The 23857-nt window shown below is 34.2% G+C and overlaps 1 protein-coding gene across 1 annotated transcript; it reads right to left on the bottom strand.

Moving 5' to 3' along the window:
- Window positions 1-257: 257 nt before the first annotated feature.
- Window positions 258-9961, bottom strand: LOC149566987 (putative auxin efflux carrier component 1b). The gene is made up of 6 exons (XM_089820194.1): window positions 7012-9961; window positions 5263-5578; window positions 4444-4529; window positions 4048-4205; window positions 2308-2384; window positions 258-864 (listed from the first exon to the last, which is right to left on the bottom strand). The coding sequence occupies exons 1-6, from the start codon at window positions 8405-8407 to the stop codon at window positions 798-800; spliced, it is 2100 nt and encodes a 699-aa protein (XP_089676320.1). The 5' UTR covers window positions 8408-9961; the 3' UTR covers window positions 258-797.
- Window positions 9962-23857: the final 13896 nt, after the last annotated feature.

The following is a 23857-nucleotide window of genomic DNA, read 5'->3' as shown; positions in this document are numbered from 1 at the left end:
TTAAATACATATCATACTTTTTGGATTCCTGTTTTCAAGCTTCGAAGATCTGAATGTTGATGAAAAAATTGATCACAAATTCAAATCAATTTATCAATGCATTCGATGCATTTAACTGATAAAAGCTGTTTAAAAAGGATTAATTCAGTCGTTAGGACTATTGTGAATATAAATTCTCATGTGTGGGTGGGTTTTCAGCTTCAATTTAGGCAGATTCACAAATTTTCTTCAACCCACATCTTAATCGACAGTGAGTATTCTTTATAAATCTGTTTATATTGAGAAAGATGTGAGGTCCTCGCTCAAAAATGGCTTTGATGCATTTGAGGGTTTAATGCTCAGTAAAATTAGAGCACCCAATTTGATTTCCAAGGTAAATCAAAAATATGATCTGTAATTACTTTTAAATGGGTAAAGGATTTTGTGAACCAGGTGGACAATATATAAGCATATGAAACTATTTTTCATCTACATAGTATACATCTCAACTTCTTGCATCTCTTCTGGAGACGAAGAAAAAATGGGACAGACTTAGCTGTGAATCCACATTGCTCTCCGTTAATGTGGGCTTGCTCAACTGGAGCTTTTCCATATGAGTATAGTGTTTATAACCATAATGTCTTCTTCCAAAGAGATTGATGTGGTAGAGAAAGGTGGGTAATGGTATGCCATCAGTTTTCTTCAGTGCTTCCTTCCAGAGCAGATATCCCACCATGCCCAAACCTCGACATCGGGCCGAAGCTGCTGTATTTTAGCTCCATCCAGAGATCTGACTTTTTAAAGAATTGAAACCAGACTTACAATCCAAGAAGCACATAGTACAATATTGTCACTGGCATGGACACAATCATGCCAAATATTACCCTGAAATAACACGCACAAGTGTCAGTAAGCTACATCTAAATTTATCACCACTACCAAGGAACAAACAAAAGAAATTTAAGTCATCGGTTTAAGAAAGTATTATGCCCCATACACCTGCCAACATCCAATTTCAGTATGCATTGTCTAATCCCTTTCCAGGAAACAAAGTGTCTCCAAAATTGTGCATTGCTCAGCGGTGTGAGTTATTTCTTCAACAATTCGGATCAAACTACATGATCCTTCATCAGGAAGAAGAGTTGATGATGGTTCAGTTTTCTTTTCTTGCTCTTGTCATCCTGATGATGGATCATGAAGTTAAATCCAAAACATCGAGGAAATAAACTCATGCAGCTATTACCCGAAGCTATGTGGGACAGGGGAACAATGGGCCTCAATATGGGGATGGTCACAGGACAGCGGCGAGGGAACGGTGGGGTAGGGAGGGATGTTGCATATAGTACATATAGAACTTGAAATGCTAGTTATGAAATAATATTTCAGTATAACATACCAAATTGAAATACTTGAACATAGCGAAATTGCAACATGAACTAGAACATTCAACATTCAACATAGCAACATAGTATATACCGAATAGTAAAATTCGAAAAAAACGAAAAGAAATTCAAGTATCCATCCTAGTAGTGGCGAGGTTGTAGAATGCTGAAGGTGGGGGTACTTGGGTGTGCCAAGTACCTGGTGCGGGGACATCTCGGAGACAGGTACTTTAAGGTGTGGATGGGGGTGCAAGTCCCCGGGTTACACTGATGTAGAATTATGGACTGCGGAAATGACATGCTACATTCTTCAAAATTGGTCACTCGCAAGAACGGGAAATCATCACAATAAGGAAACAAATTTATACACCTCAGGCATGCATAACAAGGTTCCTTTTGTGCCTTCTGGTCTGATATTGTCAAGCAGTTAGGGACCTATCATGATCTCTCTGTTTACATGGAATTCTTGAGTACAAACCTATTAAAGACAACTCAAATTCCTGCTTTCCAGTGGAAGGTTTAGTATCCTAGGAAGATGAGCACCAGGCTCAAAACATGGCCCATTGAATAATTCAGAGTTGTGATTCCCTTAAATTAGGAACCTAAAGAAACCCTGATTTTCTAGCAAATATTAGATCAGTTATATACTAGTATGACAAGTTATGGAGGAGTCCAGAGACAGGTGCCTCATACAACATTACAAGGACATAAGTGAAAAGCTTGTGAACAACAATTCATTTACGAGTCTCTCTATTCTAGTGTTGGCAGAGAAGTTTAAGAAATGTCATCAGTTCATTGTTTCCTATGAGATTTTATGGTTCTCATTATTGTTCTTGTTTCATAGCTAATCATTTGGTAATAAAACATATTGCCATTCTATACAACCCCATAGTTACCACATGCAAATATGAATCTTTATCTTTACAAGTAGAAAATGTATTCTTACGCTGTACTGAGGACATCTGGATGCAAATTGTATTCTCTTGCAAACACAAATGGAACAATTCCTTGAGGCAATGCAGCCTGCATCAACATATAATAGCTTAGCAAAATGAACATTGAGTAGAACTAACACAAGAATCAAGCAAAAATTGAGATTTCAAAATTTATGCCAAACAATTGCGTTTCTCTAACCAGCATAGGATATGAATTAAATTATTAAACTACAACAAAACTTGTATGTACATTTTCTGTCCTCTACATGCAAATCTGTGAAGCAATTGCAGTAATTATGACAGAAGTAGTGGTCAAGCTTGAGGTCATGGGTGTAGGTCTTGGATTCAAGGCCATCCTAGGTTTGAATGGTGTGCATGTGCGCATGCCCCAAGGGGACTAATTTCACCCCACTTGCCCCAAAATGAACTGCTGGGTGGGTAGCGGCGACACCCCCTTGGTTAAAAAAAAAATTATGATAGAAGTTCTTTGATTGCTTTTCTTGGACACTGTCTAGATGATACATAAAAATTAGCAAAATCTTTCAGGCCAGAAGGGAATTTCCTTTGGTTCTAGATTCTAAACTGTAGAGAAATTCCATTGAACAGGTAGATATTTTTGCAATTTATAAAATTGTCAAAATGTGTAAGATCCACAATATAGAACCATAGGGAGAAAAACTGCATTTTATTCTTGAATGCGACAATAAAAGGGACTTGTGGTTATAATTATCAAAGCATTTAAGCATTTAGGGTTCTGGATTCAAGCTAGTAGAAGTTTCAAGAGTTACCCCAAACAGGAAACATTGCTTCAGCGTCTGATAATATGGAAACAGGGTATATGCCATTGAATTTAGATTCTAAATAAATGTCCTTGTTCCAAGAACACCAAAACCAAATTTTGGATAAGTATGCTTTCTCATTGACTTGGAAGACATTCAATTTTTTCTCGAAAGCAAACAAATTCAAGAAATATATTTTCAGAACCAGAGCCAGCCTATTTGATCACATGAAGATGACTGAAGATACGTCTGTTTAAACTTTTCGTGTGTATTCTTAAAGAAGTGGTTTTCGTTCTGGGAATGAACATTTGCTTCAATATAAAAATCAATATACATACAAAATATAAGCCTCTCCAAAATGCACTTTATTTTTTTGGTAGATAGAAAGCTTAGCCATTGCATTAACCATCAATTAAAAATAAGAACAATGACAATTTTTGTACTTGTAGAAATCTTCTCCCAATCAGTAGACTCGAAGATAAAAGTGCTTCATCGATGCATACGACTCACTATATACCATTTTCAGCAATACCCTCGCCTTACTTTGTTTCATATCTTGTATTACTCCAGCCAAAGAACGCTAGCATTAAGAATTAAAGCAACTAATTCACATTTCATTGACAAAGCTTGCTCTTACCTCTAGGAACTGGAACTATTTTCATTATCAGAGTGAATAGATTTCCACAGTCCATTAGTTAATTAATGTGCTGTTTCTGAATTCAATTGTTACAAACAGTGAAATCTAGAAGCAGCAGACTAATTATTATCATTATTTTATATACTACATTGATATGTCCTCCCCTTCGCATTTCCATAGAGAGCATCAAGCAGATAAAATCAGTCTAAAGCATGGTCTAGTCAATATAATGCTGTAATTATATGACGTTTCCTTGAATTTTGAAAGTTTTTGCAATGTGAAAGTTATACAAATGAAGCAAATTGCAAGTACGATGAAATGATGGCGTATCTCACCTGTACGATTGCTATATGCAAAACACTGTCTCTAATGCCAGTTGCAACTGAAGCAACTGCCATTACTGCAGGTCCAATAAGAAAGCGAAGTATCATTCCAAAAATCGCAAGAGATGTTCCACATGCTATGATTTTAGGCTGTAAAGCCATGAATAAGCCTGTCATACAAAACATTTTGTCATTCAGTTGCACATTTTTGCTGAAAAGAAACCTAGTTAGTTTCTTGGCTTCAGGAGAAGTGTGTTTCAATAGTTTTACTCACTAATTCTTGAAATCAAGATAGTGTTTCTTTAAAACTACGGAGAAATTGAGAATATAATGGATGGCTACATATCAGCTGATCAGATTAGGTTCATTTAATGGACAAAATATTTAGCTTTCAAAAGATCAACTCACCTAGACTAAACATTGCCATACCCAGGCCAGCATTTGACAAGATTGTTACAGAACCTTTGACAATCTGAGGCATCTCAAGATGCCATCTGCAAGGAGAAAAACATTTGAGGATTATCGATAAGTAGTCAAATTTTAATGAAATTACATGAAGAATACGGGCTATATGTGTGCAGAGATTGTGATCATGCCCCCATCCTATAAGAAATATTTGAAAACTTCACTTTATTCTTTCTTCTGGGTATGATTGTGTAATAGTTTTTTATCATCAATGTTTCGAATCACACTATATGATCCATTATCGGATTGCAAGAAAGCGGAAAAGAACAAAGTAGTTGATTGCAGACCAAGCAAGGCCCAAAAAAGGGGCAAGGCGAGAGGAAGAGGAGCCACAGGTCAACTTTCAGGTCTTGTCAGCCTTGGTTGGCCTGTAGCTCCTCTTCCTCTCTCCTTGCTTGGTCTGCAATCAACTATTTTGTTCTTTTTGGCTCTCTTGCATTCTTACGATGGATAGAATAACAAAGTATTACACAATCATATCCAAGAGAAAGAATGCATTGAATTGTGGAAATCTGATATTGCTAACTTCTATTTGTTAACAACAGCTAACAGATAATGCAGTCAATTCTTTTATTAAATCATTTCACGGCTTACATTGCTCCTGAATACACGTTAAATTTACACAGAATATGAGAATACGATGGACATTCTCAATGTGTACAGTATCTTTCGGGGGTAACATTGCAAGTGTTCCTGAGTCCAAAATTGACCTTAAGTTGATGGAAATTTTTGAAATTGATTTCTAATGAGAGCAACGCATACCTGTAAGAAACAAGAGCCCATACAATTCCTACAACACTTGCATAGGAATTTGGATTGCGTATTAATTTACGGAACACCATATTGCTAATTAAGTTGATCATGACCACCGCATTTGGTAATTTGTTTTGCTTTCCATCAGCTTCACCTACAATCCTTGGTGTAAGAGCTGCGGTAGAACTTGAACTGAACTTTGAGAGCCTTGGGTTTTCTCTGTCTTCTGATCTAGCATTGGCCGCCATTGAATCTTTGCTCCCAAAATTAAAATTTTGTCCCTGTAAATATTCTTCAGCGAACTGTCCTGATTCTGGTCTCGGGCCTGCAAAATCAAGATGATATTTCAGATAATTGGATGCAGGGGTGATTTTTGTTTTTTAAATGTTGTTCATTGGAGGGAATATCTTCCTTGATGATTATCACTTATCTGAAAATCACTAAATATTTCCCAGAAACATCAGAAATTCCATATTTTCGAACAACTATTCATCAAAGTTCAAGATTTCAATATTTCCCACATGAATTCTTCAATTATTCCAATTATTATTAATGGTTTTAGCATTGCCACATGGAAAGAAAGGATTGCTTAAATATGCAGTTTTGAACAAGAAACTTTTGACAGATGTCAAAATCTACCATTACCTAATGCTCATGTTAAGAGTAAGACTATAATCAAGAACATAACCACACGTTCAGAGTCTTCAGACAATCAGAGGGCATTGTTCATAGTCTGAAAAATGAAGACATCATATATTTTTAGATAGCAATTCAAATTTCACAAAAGGCTTCATCTTTAAAGAACTGCTCTTATTTTATCTGCGAAGCCAATGGCACTAAAATCCTTCAAATATTCTCTGATACAGTTTCAGGAGCTAATTTTTCCCATCTCATTCATATCTGGGCAAAAGTTTTTAGCCCTTCTTATTTTCCCATCTTCCTCAGTAGTTATGGATGCATTCAGTTAACTGAAATTCCATATGCGCGATCCTAATTTTAACCTAAAATTGCTCTTAGGAAATCTCATTTTAGTCATTCAATGTACTTTCAGAATACTAGCCTTCTTTTCCACCATAGTTACTGCCACAGGCCTCTGGTACGGCTAAGATATAAGAACTATCTGCAGAGGATTGTCATTGAACAAACCTTTTGTGCTCAGATTCTCGGAACAGTTGCCAATGATGTCCTCCTACGATAACCATCACAAAAAGGAGTAAAGATTATAAAATCAGATTGTTCTTGCAAACAGACATTTCAATCAACCCTGCGGTCACCTATATATGATAACCATTTAACTATTGGAATATGATTAGATTAACATTGCGGATATGAGATATTCGCAATGCGAGCTATGAATGAATAAGACATTATTTTCTTTTATCTGAATTTAGAAACAATAGGTTCAAGCTACCATTGAAACTCATTCCTCCGTCAAAGACCAAGCAGAAAAATCTTCCGTATATTATAGTTCAAACGAACAAATTGCTATCTTCTTCACTGTCATAAACCGAGCAACTTCAGTTGCAATTTTAAACTATTCATTGAGCGGATATTTTTAATTCGTTGATGTTGGAAACCAAATTCGAAATCATTTGCAACCATCAAGATCAAAACCACTAACCATTGAGGCTTGCGTCAATTTTGACTAAAACAAATGACTTCACTAAAAAATATTACACAATGCTGCAATGCAGATACACCATATTAATGAAAAACAAAGAGCTTGATAAACTTGAAATTACTTAAAGAGAAAAATACCTATGGTTCCCATTTGTTCATTAGCAGGTGTGGTTGTCGCCCGTTCCTCTCTAATATTGTCAAATTCACGACGAGAGCTGTCTCCCATGGCAAAATCACTTCCACCCAACAACTGCACACCTCCTTCGGACACAGGGGAGCCACTGGAACTCCAAACGAACATATGTAGCTCCTTTGCATCTTCGTCATTAAGCTTAGGAGAGGTTCTCGAATCAGGAATTCTCTTTGTTAACTGAACAGCATTGGGTGAAAAACTAACACCCAAATTGCTTCCACCGTACAAACTCCTACCCCCAAAATTGCTAACCGCATTACTATTGAGATATTCCCGGTGGCTCCCATGTACTAAATCTTTCTGTATTTTACCTTTCTCTACCGGTTCTACACTGGTGCTATAACTCTTCAATCCATCGGATATCCCTCCATTGCAATTCGAACTTGTATTCAGCGTCCTAATTCCCAAATTGTGGTCTCTATAGTGATGCTCGTCATTGCTGTTTGACGTTCTAGGAGTGTGGCCGAGTGAGGAATTGTGTGAAAGTGGCGCATCACGCTCATATGGGCCGGGGCTGTGGCAGTAACTGACACTGTTACTCTTACTATTTGATTGCACCGGGCCTTCTGACATCAAAGAAACATAATCTGCTTTGTTGAAGCTTGAATCCCTCGGGGTCATATTCCATGAGGATTGGAGAGAATATGCATCCGAATGGTTGATGGGCCTAAATGATTTGGTTGAGGGAAATCTCTGAGAGGAAGTTGCTGAATTCCCTTCTAGTGATGAAAATGATTTCTTCAAATCAACATGAACTTTTGTATGATCTTGACCTAACTCCACATCGTCCAGGGAAATAACATCTGATTCAACTTTGAAAGAAGCCGTGGAATTATCACCTCGAGGAGATTGCTCAGCTAACTGCATTTTAGCACTTCTATATTCCAAAAGAAACAGCATGAGTGTATACCAGATAATGCACTGCAAGACAACGGTTTGCACCATGAGAGTCCCGGCATATTCTCCATACATGGCCTTTAAAAGGGGTATGCCCATGACAAGAGTATTTGGAAGAGTTGACAGTGAGAATATTGTAATAACCCAATCCAAGCTTCCTTTTTCAGAAAAACTCACCCACATGATCAGTACTAGGAGCACTATGGCCTTAGATAAGGCATCTGCTGCAATGAATCTAAAGTTCATCTCATATGGATTGATTTTGTAGATGAACTCAAATGAAAGAAGAGGCACTGCAAATATAGCAACAAATCTATTGATCCCAGCGCACTGCTCCGGGCTGAAGATCTTCCACCATTTCACTGACCCATAAGCCAGAAACATTGTCACGTACAGAGGAACTACTGCACTTATCACCGTGTACAAGTCTTTTGCACTGATCATATTTGCGTGTTTCTCTCTACATATATACACTAAGAAAGATTGCCCTGGGACTATTCTAGGCGATTTAACAAAGGAGAGAAGAATACATGGGCATTTTTGATAGTTCGGTTATTTATGGTGTTCACTCTAACTCAGTCTAGATTGCAATCGAGACTCAACACGTGGTGATATTTCTCTATGAACATCCTATTCCTTTTGAAGCTCTTGTTGAGAACTGTTCTCACACTTTGTTATAAGATCCCATGACCATGGTTGTTGCAAATGATGTCAAAGCATATTGGTAGCTTGTCGGAGCAAAAGCATAAAAGCTAAAGACAAACAGAATCCCCTGTGTGCACTGCGCCTAGAATCTCCATTTTTATCTCGAAGGAGAACAATATATTTTCTTCCTCGGGCAGGAGAATATGAGGAGCTGGCCAGCAAGTTGATACAATTGTTCACGAAGATGAAGCACAAATGGGAAAACCATGGATGTGGCAAGAGCCTACAATACTACAATATAATAGTAAATTGTTGGTCTCATGTGGGAGGTCTTGGGTTCGAATCACTGTCTGAGCAACTGACTGGTGGACATATATGTGGGTCACTGCTGATTGTCAATGGAAAGAAAGTCTAAGTGTGCTGCCTGATCATGAGGTACAGGATGCCTTTATCTCAGCATTAAATGCACTCTGCTCAAACCCTATGGGCCAAGCAGGGAGGACATGACTACTTTCAACTCATCTTGCAGATTGCTACAGGCCTAATCAGCAATCACGTTCATGTTCCCTCACTTAGGAAGAATATAATTAGAATAATAATTTAGGTATACCCAACAATTGAGGGCTAAAACCTTCTGCTTAAATACCTGGGCATGGACAGGAAAAAAGCTGGTGACTTGTAAGGCCCACTACAAGTTACAGCACTGGGCAGTAGACAGTGCAACTAAAATAAAATATTCCACTAAACCTAAATCAAGACCTCACTTATGGTCCCCCTCCATTCATGCTCCAATTAGCTACTGCAAAGAACTGAATTTTTCATGTGGGTGTTACTATTGATCCTTGGTTGAGTTCTTGAAGTGAATAATACAGTAGGCACACTACAAGTTACAACAGTGGGCAGTAAACAATGAAACTAAAAATCTCACCTTAAACATAAATTAAGACTTAACCTACAGTCCTGCTTCATTCATGTTCAAATGAGCTACTACTACACAAGGAATGATTTTTCAATTTATTTATAGAGGGTTCAGACTTATCAGGCAGCCTAACAGAGGCACGAAGCCTGCAAGCTACCAACCAGCAAAGACCAGCACGGGAACGCTCTAGTAACAAAAATTATTAACAATGTTAAAAGATCGGCAAAATCCAAGAGACCAAGAATCACATCTTAAGTCATCTTCATACTCTTTTCTTCCTCAGCTCTTCAATTATAGATTTTTATCAGAAAACCACCAGTTGCTTTCTTGGAAATATTAAGTACTCTTGAGCCTTCATAGAATTCCTGAGGTGGATGCTACAGTAAGCACACCATAAGGTGGGGTGGATTCTTGATGGGGCATTGCAACTTCTACATTAATGACGAATTCTGGATGTGGGTATTATTACTCTCATACAAATGGCTGAAACTTGTGTGGGTATTATAAATACTCGTGCTTTTGGTGTTTTTTTGGTAACTATTGAGGTTGAACATTGTGGGGTATCGGGTGAGTGTTTTAAAATGGTATGTTTTGACTATTTCAAACTCCATGGCCTCTACAGAAATATCTGTAAATGTCCAAACACCGAAACCTTAGCTTTAAGCTCTTGAATCCCCTACAGAGGTACATTAAAAAACAATCGACATAATTTGACTTACAATCCGAGAAATCTAGAGGAGCGAAGTTAGCAACTAGGTCTCTTCCCCTATGCCATATGGTGTATTACTGTTATTATTGACAAATTGAGTTGAATTATTACCGCTGTTATACAATATGGTGTTTTACTGATGTGGGTATTACAGAATGCATACTGCTCAACAGTTCCCAAGAAAGAAAAAACCTCCATTTGAACCACTAAGCCTTGAACTCTCATGGTTGTGGTGCTCTTGTACGAATATGAAGACACAGAATGATTCTATACTCTTGGTCGCCTTACTATAAAAATCCTCCAACGCTCACAGTTGTACCCATTAAACCCAACAACCAAGACGACAATATACCTGTAATTGCATTAATTCATTCATAAATCATAACAAAACTTTTGTTATGCCAAACAAATAAACAGTGTTGTGGGTAGTATTATTGGATTTATTAAGGCTATTTTAAGATTGGATTTGTGGCAGAGAATTATGGTTGATCTGCTGTCAAATTTACCTGCACAATCTGGCCCTCTTTGAAAGGAATGGATCTAAATTTTCGTGTAACGTGAATATTTTGGGCTGTTTTGTTTTTGTTTATGTTTACGAAGCTTTACTACTGGCGAATAAATGTCCTTCCTTCTGCTTCTGACAAGAATCTCTGTACGATTGGTCTGTATATCAATTTATCAAGCTTTAGTAAAACCATCTTAGTTTATCCTCTACCACCCTAAAAATTAATTTAAAAAATATAAAAATATTGGAAATCAAGTTAAAATTAATTTTAAAAAAATATATTTTTTGGAAATCAAGTTAAATTCAATGAGTTGACTCAAATCACACAAAATTCTGATAGCAATATCACAAATCAAGTAAGTTTAGAAGACATTTCAAAATGCTCTTTTTCATTGACAAGGTCGTTGTAAACTAGTCACTAAAATGAAAAGTTTATATAAGTAGTTAAAATTGTTATTTAAAGGATTTTTAGATAAAAATATCATTAAACGTAATAAATATATTATTACTTTTAAAACAATTTAATTGAATAAAAGGTATTAATTGAAAATATCTTAATTCCATTATATGTAGAAAATATCCATAATTATTGAAATTTATTTTTAATCCTTATAAATTTATTAATATGATAAATACAAGTATTTATGTTAGAATGGTAATATCATACAACAATATGAAAGTTACAATATTGTCTGATGTAAAAAAATCTTATACTGTTCAATCTAGAAGTAACTAGATTATAATATGAAAGTTGTCATTCCATCAAACAATTGAATTTTAGGTCCCAATGTCCAAATGTTTTCATTGAATGGAAGGAGGTATTAGTTATCGAAAGTTAAAAATAAGAGCCTTGCTCCTAGACTCCCTCTTTTAAGAAAAAAATCTTACACAATCCAATCTAGAAGTAATAACCACATTATAATATGAAAGTTGTCATTCTAGTCAAACAATTGAATCCTGGGTCCCAATACCCAAATGTTTTCATTGAATGGAAAGAGATATTTGCTACCCTAAGTTAAAGAATGAAAGGCTCACTCCTAGACTCGATTTCATAAAAAAAGTAATTCTAAATTAAATTGTCTACAGATATTTCTGAATATTTTTAAATATGGTACAAAAATATCTAACATTCAATAATATAATAATCAAACATTTTAACATACTTATATAATCAGCATAACAAATTACACTAAAACTCATTTTTTAACCATTAATATAATCCTTAAACAGAATGAATTTTCATTATAGTTTTAACCAAACGCCTATCCTCCCTACAAACTGTACAGTTACTAATTTTCAAAAAATCTAAAATATCATGAATTTTTCTGAAAATTTCAACATTGTCTTGACTAATTTCTATGATTACCATGATATGTAGTAGAGGGAGAGGGACCCAAATCAAATCAAGACATACCATTAAATGAATAAGAAGACTGCCATATCATCTTAATATGAACTTGCCAGAAATGATGGACACAGGAACAGGTCCTTTTTTTCTTTGATAATAATGGTAACTTCCATTTCTATCAGACATATATATCTAAAGAAGCCATTTTAAGAACTAATATAACCATTTCATAAAAGATAAGAATGAAGTTTGTGGATAGAGCATTAATGGAGGTGCCCGGACAGCTTTAAAACTTTGTTAAAGAATGTGGGGATTAATTTGTACATTGGGTTTGCATCTGGATAATCTGAACGATCAAAAAGTTTCAAGTTTCGTGGTTGAAGCGTCTCCTCTTATTTTTTTATTCTGCTTTTTGGAAGTGTACCAGATGCTTATTTCTTCCCAAACAAGCCCATGAGAGTTTGTAATGTGTCATTGTCTCTCTTGGAAGCTTGTAAGATAACAAACATGGCTTTCAAGTCATTCTGGATTGCATTAATTGTCTTATTTGTTTCCCTTCTCTTTCAGAGTTGGGGATAAATTCAACGGGTGTGTGCTCATATTTTAGGTTTTCAATGGATTGTTTTAAAAATCTAAATTTTAATGGTAGGGTTATGGTTCCATTGGTTGCCTACTATTGGTGGGTTAATATTACTTTTTTTTAAATTCTATTATCAATATTAGAATTTCAGAAATGTGGTATATGAGAAGGAGAATTTTGTAAATGTGATATAAGGCTTGAGGACAATATAGAAACTTTGGTTCTATAGTCTATCAAGATTAGAATCTTGGAAATGTGATATAAGGGAGTAGAAGCAATGAGGACAAGATGGAAACTTTGGTTCAGCCATCCATGAAGATTAGAATCTCAGAAATGTCATATAAGAGAAGGCCGAGATGCAAACTTTGTTTCTAACATCTACCAAGATTGGAATCTAGGAAATGTAATATAAGGGACTAAGGCGAGAATCTTAAAAAATTGATATAAGGGATGAGCACTAGATAGAAATTTTGATTCCACTATCTACCAAGATTAGAATCTTGTAAATGTGAAATAAGGGATGAGGATGAGATAGAACCCTCCAACATTAACTCCCAACATGATTAGACTTATGCCTACTTGTTATGAATACACTTCAATCCTTGATTGATAACTAAAACGATATCAACATAGATTTATGTTCCTTTATTAAATAGGAAAACTAACTCAAAATTTATTATTAATAAAAAAATATATATCATGTATAAATAATTTAATATATAAAATGTGATGTAAGCTATATACAATTGAATCAAGAGAATGAACTTTCTAATAAATCATGGTTGAAGTTGTCCTACTATTTTGGAGAAAGGGGAATGCCTGTAGTAAAAATAGTAGCTTTTTTTAAAGAGTTGATGTGAGATAATATAAACAAATGTTATGTATTAGTTACTTGAGCTATAGAGAGTCAAAATAGAAGATCATACATTTTTAGGTGTTATATATAAAAAAACATGCTTGCTATATTATAAAGTGGGAATGTATGAAAATATGTTGCTATGATACAGATGAGATCTTTTGTAACTATCATATTTTTAAAAGGGCATTTATAAGTTTTGTGTTTTGTATATTTTATTCTCTTCGGTTGATGTATTTTCCTTTTATCTTTAAGAACAATTTTTCTACTTTTAACTCTAACTTCAAATATACCATCTTAAACTTGTGCATGTAACTTTAACTTCAACTTCAGAAGTATTATCTTAGGTATATGCTTCCTTATTAATGGAATGGATACCATTGATCCTTGATTCTTACCTATAAATATATCAATTTAGATTTATGTTACCTTATCAAAGAGAAGTTTAAATAAACAATTATCATATAGAAATAATGCAATGTATAAAATGTGATGTAAGCTATATACAGGTCTAGATCAAAGAAATTGAATTTTTAATAATAATTGTGGTTGAAGTTTCCTTGTTATATTTTAAAAAGTGGGATTCTCTTTACTAAAAGTAATAGTTTTTTTGCTTAGTTTTTGTAGGATACTATATACAAATATCATTTATAAGAGATAAGGACTAAGTGATACTTGTCAATCAATACTTTTCTCAACATAGGCTTATGCTTCCTTATTAAATATAAATGAATTATGGCTAAATAGACAACCCCTCAATCCTTGATTCTCAAATAAAATGATATATTAAGGTGAACCCACAATAGCGGGTTACATTTTTTTGGAGTAAGAAATTTCTCCAAAAAAGAAAACCCCTCTATTTTTAGTCAGAAAGTTTTGATAGAAACTCTGCGAATGCTTTCAATCTAAAGTCCTTATTTCCTTACTTTGGATCAAAAGGAAGTAGATAAGACACTTTCAATTGAAACTAAGAAAGGTTAAAATTAAAAAAAAATTAATCTTGGACCCGTCATTTTCACGGGCACAATTTGGAGTTTCGATCATAAGAGTAGTACACAAGGCATCCAACTCATCAACCATCCTTCCAAGTTGGTATATTTTATATTTTTTTGTTTTGTAATATTTTAAAGTATGTTTTAAAGTATTTTTAATGTATATATTTCTATATACACATCAATGTTATGTGTCTATGTATGTATGTATGTATGTATAATGTATATATATGTGTGTGCACATATATATGTGTATGTATACAAATTTTTTCTTTTAAAATGTATGCATGTATATATATTTTTAATGTATATATGGTTTTTATGTATATATATATTTAGATTTTACGATATTGCACATGTATATATGTTTTTTATTTATATATGTTTAGATAAATTCTGATAATTTACATGTGTATATATGTTTTTGGTGTAATATACATATATATTTGTGTGTGTGTGTGTGTGTGTGTGCACATATATGTATGTGCTTGTGTGTGTATATACACATACATACATATGTGCATGTACATATACATACATACATACATACATACATACATATATATTCATTATACATATACATGTACACGTGTTTAAATTCACACACATATACACATGCATGTGTATTTAAACATGTGTGTGTGCGCATGTACCATAATATATCTATGCATATTATGAACCCTTTCTCTAATTTTATCCCTAAACCCTAATCATAACTCTTTATTTACATGAACCCCAATATAATAACCCTAATAATAATAATCCCAACTCTTACATCCCCAACAATAATCTAGACCAAGATCCTAATCTTAAGCCTAACAATAATCATACTTCTAACCCATGTCCCAATTCTAATCATAATTCTAAGCATTACCTTACATATTACCAAAACCTAAACCCTTTCCATGATGTATAACCTAGAACATATGTATGTCCTTATTAGTTAGACACACATGGTTTAAATACACATGCATGTATAGATTTAGATTCAATATCTATTGATGTTTAATTTTAAACTTACACATAGAAATGTATCATATTACAACCATAAGTTTTCATTTAAAATGACTAAAACATGCACACATGTTTACTAGATCTCTATCTATCACGTCCTAGGTTAATATGTGATATATTCATCTGAATAATTAGATACTTCTTTTAAGTTATCCTATAAGAACCCTTTTAAAATGTATCCATGTATAAACTAGAGTCCATGACATGTAGTTTAGAAATTCATGGCGAATTGATGCTCAATTTTGAACATGCACATGCCATCCTAAATTAGGACCAATAATTTTATCTAGTTCATGCATGCATGTGCGTGTATGAGCTAGATAACATGATATAGAAAGTTTTTATCTAGAATGATATTTGATTTCATATATTCTCCCCCCAAGCCATTCTTTTAGGTTCAATTTCAACATTATGATAGATCAATGTTTGATTTTAGGCTTTCTCCTTAATACATCCTAAATTAGGACCAAGCTATAAACATGCATGTATGTACTAGACACCAAGACCTAACTTAGAAAATTATTAAATATAGATTGATGTTCAATTTTAAATTATTCCTTTTAGGGCCTCTTTATATGTATACACATATATGAACTATCTAGATGACCTATTTTTAAAAAGTATGATGGATTAAGGTTTGATTTTATGTTCTCCCATTATTTAGATTGATATTTGATTTTAATTTCTCCCCTTAATCCATCTTTTAATGACCCCTTTCATGTTTATGTTCATTTCATTTTAAAACTTATATGTACATATGTTCATATAAATGATCAATATATGTTCAATTTGTGTTTAAGACTTATATGTGTATGATATATCTATACATCCAGACCAAGATCCTTATCCTAGAAGCCTAACAATAATGTTGATTGAGATCCTACTCCTAAGCCTAACAATAATCACACAAGTTTATAACCTATGTCCTGAATCTAATGAATAATTCTAAGCATTGCCCTAATTATTCCCCAAACCTAAATCCTTTTCATGATGTATAACCTACAACCTATGTATGTCCTAATTAGTTAGACACACATGATTTAAATACGCACGCACAAGTATTGATTTAGATTGATATCTATTGATGTTTAATTTTAAACTTGCACATAGAAATATCCTATATTAGAACCATACGTTGCCATTTAGAATGATTAAAACATGCACACATGTTCACTAGATCTCTATGTAGATCATGTCCTAGGTTAATATGTGATATATTCATCTAAAAAAAATAGACACTCCCTTTAAGTTATCTTATATGACCCCTTTTGATGTATGCATGTATGAACTAGAGACCATGATAGGTAGTTTAGAAATTCATCATGGATTGATGTTCGAGACATATTGATTGGTTTGGTTGAGGATTTATTAGATTCATATACATTCATAGTAGCAGATTTTGGTATACCCATATCATATGTTTGAACTCGTGCGAGTAGTACTAGGTCACATCACCAGCCACATTCTTATCATCGCTTTGGTGGTGGTCACAATGGTAGTGCATGTCATGATCCACCTATTGACCACTCTATTTCTGCTGAAGGACATACATATACTATAGACCCTTTAGCCAGTGTAGGGCATGATCATAGTTCATATATGGGCCTTGATGATTGATGAAGGGTGCCCCCTTAATACCACAAATACATAACATAAACAAAGAAATAAAAACAATTTGTAAGAACAAAATATGGGCTTCTTACTATTGTCGCAAATACATAATTACATAATTTTGAGATACAATATGCAAACCCATATGGATGCCTTCCTTATAATAATTTACAATACAAAGCTACAAACTATCTCCCAAAGCTATCCTAGACAATCTATAGGCCTTCCTTATATTAGAAATTTTACACCACCTAGAAGTTTGTAGACATCAAACCCTAACCCCTGAGGCCAACCAAACCTAAAATTACATATAGAGTACGCTCAAATCAACTATGACATTTATTAAATGGAAATTTTGGTTGGCCCAACTTTGGAAGACCATAACTTGCAAATTGTTGCTTTGATTGGCTATTATAAACCCATTCTTGAATCTTTAGCTTCTAATCTACATGGTCTAAATCATGCAAGCTCTAGTCAACACCATTTTGGAGCCCATCTCAGGCCTCTAAGGCCTTCAAAATTGAGCCTGAAGTTTTTCTATCAAAATTACACCAAAAATATGTAATAACTTCATAAATATATCCAAGATGAACCTCCACCTCTAAAAGTAGGACATTCTGAGCTCGTATGAGCAACTTGCTAAGTAGAAAGTGTCCAAAAACAATAACTCTACACTAAGACAACCCTTATTTAAGAAATGTAAAGGAAATATTTTTGGGTGATGCAAGATTTGATGTAATGCAAGACAAGAGAATCCCCAAAGGAGATGTCCAAGCCCCCAAAAAATAATCACACAATGGAAGAATAACAATAACTCATTAGATCTAAAATATCATTTATTCTCATAACAGAATCATATGATTACTTCTAACATGCTTGGTTGTAAGGCCTTCTAGGTTATGGCCAAATATTTCAATAATTATAGTAATAGTTCGACAAGACCTTACAAGATCCAACCCCTAGCTAGTCTAAACCCACAATCTAGTAGAGAACCCCAAGAAGAATCTAAACTTGTGCTTGCAAGCCACCAAGCAACCTTCTTATTTCTCAAGCCCACACTTAGCTTCTAGCTCTACTACTTTTCTCCTCTCAGCTAATCCATGTTGAACTGAATGACTCAAGACATCCCAAAACCCTCTACTTATAATCAAACAAGCCATATTTCAGCCTAGAAAGTTACATTATATAAACACTCACATTAAATACACCCTCAAGCCACAAGTCACCCTGATAGACTACATCAAATAAAACTTAGGACAAGCTCCAAGTTTACAAAGCATAACTAACTCAAATGAAAACATGATAGCACACCCTTAGGCATAAGTCCACATGCCATGCAACTATCCAAATCCAAGAGCACATGAGCCAAATCCCATAGATTGATGTTCATGGAAACAATCTCCAAAGTCTGTTTTGGAAATCAGGAACACACTATCAGTAGCCACCAAAAAATATTTTACTCCAACATGATTACTCCAATCATTATGTGCACTTAGGAGAAGGTTTTCCAATGTGCTTCGAACACATCCCCAACTATGCAAACCAAAGGTCTACAAATTCAAGTTCTATGATCCTACATATAGGATTATTGAATTTTCTAGGATGCTCTTGCATTAGACACCTGGGGTAATTTGAGAAGTGACTTCATTACATCTCAGGTAGTCAAAGGAAAAATAATATGGTCAACTTCCTTCCTTTCTAGCCATGATGAATCCTCCAATGACCTCCCTTTCCATTTGACCAAATACTCTTCATATGTTTTGTTCCTTGTGCTTCTTCTAACATAATTGTCCAATATCTCCTCAATCTCCTTTGTAGCTAAAGTAGCTACTGGATTACTCCATTATGCTTCTAAAACTTCATCTCTATCACCTCCTTCATTATATTTTGTCAAATCTTAAATGTTAAATATTGGTAAAATATTTAGTTTAATAGACAACTCTACTTCATAGGCATTTCTAGAATCATGTCTTTTCGGTATTTTGCATGGTTCACACTTCTTCATTTTTAGCTTATTATATGTACCAACTAGAAATATATCCATCCTCAATTTAGCCATGAATTCATCACCAATTTTAAACTCCTTATACCTCCTTCATACATATGCCTTAGCCTTGTACGATGTATTCATATTTGTAATGTGCTTCCTTACCTCCTCATGGATGTTCAACAAAATCCTCTGCTTCAACACTACTTATCTCTCCTATTAACATAATTATTGTATGCAAGTTCTGCTTATGGTAAAATCAAATCCCATCCTTTTGGATCATCTCCAACCAAGTGATGTAGGAGTATCCTAGGTGTAAGGGAAATCTTGCATCATCCAAAAATATTTCTACTTCTAGTGTTCCAGTTTTGTGCTTCCAATAAGGGATATTCCTATGTAGAGTTCTATTTGTGGGAGCTTACTAAATTTAGTAAGTTGGTATTATGTGCTCATATTATTTTAACCTCATATGTGGAGGTTCATGTTTGACATATCATCCTGTCATATGAGTTTTATTGTCATATCATATGTATTGGTGTTCAATTATTACAATTTCTCAATATGAATTTTGTCTATCCAAACTTTAGGTTCAATGATGAAGGCCTAAATGGCTCTGAAATGATGTGAAACCTCAAATACTGAGTGCTTGTGCATTCTACTAATGTAGATCACTAGACGAGGATTCTAGAATGGGGTTATAATAGCCTATAAGGTCAATGGTTTGCTATTTGTGGTCTCCAAAAGTGGACCCATCCAAAAATGTAATTTGTAAATTGTCTTGAGTTGATCTTGTTGAAAAAAATTATGCAATTGTATGTTGTCTTTGATGTTACAAAAAATGTCAAGCCTTTATTGAGCAATGCATGATAGCCAAGCTCACTTGGGCATCGAAGGAAGTTTCTTGTGTATGTTGAGTGTTAAGTTCAAAGATAGCTTTGACCGAGCTCAGTTGGTTAATGAAGTAGATCCAGTATTAACCAAGTTCACTTGGTTACCAAAGGAAAGTTAGCATGGAGTCAATACTAACTGAGTTGAGTTGGTTAACATTGGAACTCCTATTCTAACCAAGTTAGGTTGGTTAACGAATAGATTCAGAGTGTTGACCAAGTACTCAATTTTGTATTAGCTGATTGTCAATATATTAAGTTTGATAAATTTATTGGTTAATACAAGTCAACTTAAGGGTTAATATTTGATTGATTAAAAGAGTATTCAAGCTAACTTGACAAGGTGAATTATATATAGATAAGGTCAATTTGAGGATTGAAATGTGTATTTTTGAAGAAGATAAATAAGAAAGAAAACTTGGAAGGATATCTATAAAAAGACAGAGTACCTGAGTTGATCGAGTTGCAAAGAACATTCTAATCAAGGAGGATCTAGTAATCAATCCAAAAATAAGATCTAAATCAATAAATAAAGTTGCATCAACAATCAAGTCAAGGCATTGTTATCAAGTCATTGTTACTCTCTAATAATTGTAGTGGTGAATCAAATCTCTTAACAGAGTTAGCTTAACAGCTATTTGGCAAATCCTCTAACAAGGTGGCATTTCTAGATTGAAGTGTCTGAAGACCTCCAACAATACCACTCTTAATAGGGTGAATTAAATCCTTTAATAGGGTCACACCTAACATTTTGTTTTTTAACCTTTAATAGGGTTGGCTTCTAATAGGGCTCACTTTAGAAAAGTGAAAAACAATAACTAGTTGCAATTGGTGGTTTTCCCAAATTGGGTTTCCACATTAAATATTGGCGTCTCTTGTGTTCATGTTAGTTCCTTTATGTTTCTGCAACTAAGTTAATAAAGGCTAATCACATTAATATCTGAAGATTTATGTGTTAACTAAGTGATAGTAATATATTTAGTGCTAACCGAGTTACAACAGAATATTTAGTGTTAACTGAGTTACAACAAGTTATTGGTTTTATATTGTGTTGACATCTTAAAAGAGAATTTTGGATTTGATTTTGTAGTAAGTGATTCACCCCTCCCCTATTAGTTACTCCTTACAATTTCCAACAATTGGTATCAGAGCATTTGGTGCTTGTAGATAAGGTTTCAAAAACCTAAGCTAAAGATCAAGATGTCTTACAGAAGGGAGATTCCTAAGATGAACAAAGATAACTTCCAAGCATTACAAGAACTCATGAAGCTACATTTGGAAACCATTGGAGACACATGGCTGAAATATATGAAGAAAAAATATGTGGCACCTACTAGACCTTTGTTTGTGGATCAAATTGTGGAAAAGAAGAATCACAACATAATGATGATTGACATCGCCTCTACTCTCAATTATGTTGAGTTTGATGAGGTCAAAGAGTGTCCTACTATTCATGAACTGTGGAACAAGATGAAAGATATCTATGGAGGACATGACAATGTGAGGAGAGCTAAGGTAGAAAGTCTAAGAGGTCAATTTTATTAGATGAAGATGAGAATTTCATAATCCAATGAAAGAATCAAAGCAAGTGTGAGTGCAACTAGAGCCTCAGGAGGGAAAATTGATGATGTGATAGTAATCAGCAAGGTACTTAGAAATCTTCTTCCTGTTTATGTAATTAGAGTTTCAGCTATTCAAGAAATGATATGTGATCCTAAAAATGATATAACTTTGGATGCACTAATGGGAAGGTTGACAACCTTTAAGTTAGATAACTTTGATAACTATGTTCCTAACAATAGTAGCATTGAGTCTACATTTCAAGCTAAACTATCACTCAAGAAGAAAGATGGAAAATCTAAAAACAAAAAGTTTGACAATGAAGATGAAGATAATTCTGATAATGACCTTGAATTCATTGAAGCCCTTCTTTAAAGAAGATTCCCAAAAGGAAAAGGAAAGTACAAAGGTAAAATACCTCTAATATGTTTCTCTTGTGAAGAGGTTGGTCACATTGTTGTAAGGTGTCCAAACAAAGAAGCAAACAAAGAAAAGAAGTATGAAAAGTAAAAAGGAAAGAAAGATTTCAAAAGATACAAAGACTACAAGGATAAAGGTAATAAATCTTGTTACATGGCTAAAGACACTAATAGTAGTGATGAAGATGAAATGGTTTACATTGCTATTAAAGATGAATTAGATGATGAAAATAATATGATGACCCTCATTTCTCATATTTTCAAGAATGACACATGGATTATTGATAGTGGTTGTTCTCACCACATGACTGGTGATAAATCAAAATTTGAGCACTTGGAACACTATGACGGTGGGAGTGTCAGATTTGGAAATGATGAACCTTGTTATGTAAAGGAAAAGGTTGAATTACATTGACTAATGAACTCAAATGTGATAGTGCTTACTAGGTTGAAGGACTAAAAAACAATCTACTTAGTGTGGCATAGTTAAACAACATTGGATTCAAGGTAGAATTCATGAATGGAAAGGCCAAGCTGCTGGATAAGAAAGGAAATCTGGTTGAGATTGGCAATCAAACAAAAGGTGTGTTGGAATCATTTTAGAATAACTAAGAGGGGGTGAATCAATTATTCAAGGTCAATATGTACCAATAAAACTTTTCTCACAATTTAGTGAACCCATAAAACATTCATACCCATGCATACATTCATTGTGTACAACTAACACTTATATGTTATTGGCAAATCAACTTGCAAAAATATAAAGCATGAAACACAACACACTCATCAACAGATTTGACACAATGATGTAATGTGAAAACCCAATTTGGGAAAAACCACCAGTAACATGCTACTCCTTTTTCACTCTTTTGAAGTGATGTCCTATGAAAGGCCAACCTTGTTAAAGGTTACAATGCACTTTGTTAAATGTGACCTAGTTAAGGGATTTCAATCACCCTGTTAAAAGTGAGCCTTGTTAGAGAACTTTAGGCCATTCACTTGGAATGCCACCCTATTAAAGGATTTTCCAATGACTGTTAATTCAAGCTTACTCCAAAGGATTTACCCTAGACTGATACAATTGTTAGAAAGTAATGGTAGAGCTTTGATCTGATACAACTTACAACTTCACTTGCAAATTAAAAAATTCTATTCAGTCCTCAACTCTGCTTGGCTTCCATTCTTTGCAGCTCTGATAGTTTGTTCACCCTTTAAGTATTCATCTTCTTAAGCCTTCTTTCTTAGCACACCATTGGAGACACTTCTCTTGGGTCACTTGATGAAGAAAAACCCCTTTCTCCTTCTCCATAGATTCTCACACCAAACTCTCTAACTCTCTTTGCTTCATGACCAGACATTCCTATATATAGGAAATTAGAAAAAAATTTTGCTCATTATCCATCATCTAAATTAGGATTTTTGGATGGATTAGGTAGGATATAATGTATCTACCCCATATCTTGTCTTCTCTAGAAACTTCTCTTAGAATCCATTTGAATTCACCTCCAAAATAGTTTACATTAGATTTTGTGCCACCAACTCATCAATCTTATCTTCCTCCTACTTCACAAGTTCCAAGAAAATAAACTTGTTAGCTTTTATTTAGAAAATTTTCAATCTTTGTTATAATGCAGCTTCTTAGCATTATCAATCCTTTGATGGTCAACATATACTACATCACTCAAAATCAACTATAAAATCACTTAGCATCAACTAGATTTTACTAGTGCTTGACATCAACTAAAAATTACTCGGCATCTACTATCTTGCTTGACATCCACTAGAATTTGATTTCACTTGCCTCCAACTAACTTTTTTCTTAGCTTGAACTAACTTTTCTCGACACCTACTATCCACTCGAT

This window comes from Cupressus sempervirens, chromosome 3 (assembly GCF_028749045.1).
Source record: "Cupressus sempervirens isolate cs-2001-9-10 chromosome 3, ASM2874904v1, whole genome shotgun sequence".
Taxonomy (NCBI): Eukaryota; Viridiplantae; Streptophyta; class Pinopsida; order Cupressales; family Cupressaceae; genus Cupressus; species Cupressus sempervirens.
The sequence above is the reverse complement of the archived record's forward strand: the minus strand, read 5'-3'. Positions and strand labels throughout refer to the sequence as shown.

Excerpts from the sequence above, each read along its gene's own strand:
- LOC149566987 (XM_089820194.1), bottom strand. The coding sequence starts at position 8,407 with ATGATCAGTGCAAAAGACTTGTACACGGTGATAAGTGCAGTAGTTCCT. Across the intron at positions 5,579-7,011 it reads TGAACAAATGGGAACCATAG|GCCCGAGACCAGAATCAGGA; the intron begins GTATTTTTCTCT and ends TTGATTTTGCAG. Across the intron at positions 2,385-4,047 it reads TGCATATAGCAATCGTACAG|GCTGCATTGCCTCAAGGAAT; the intron begins GTGAGATACGCC and ends ATGTTGATGCAG.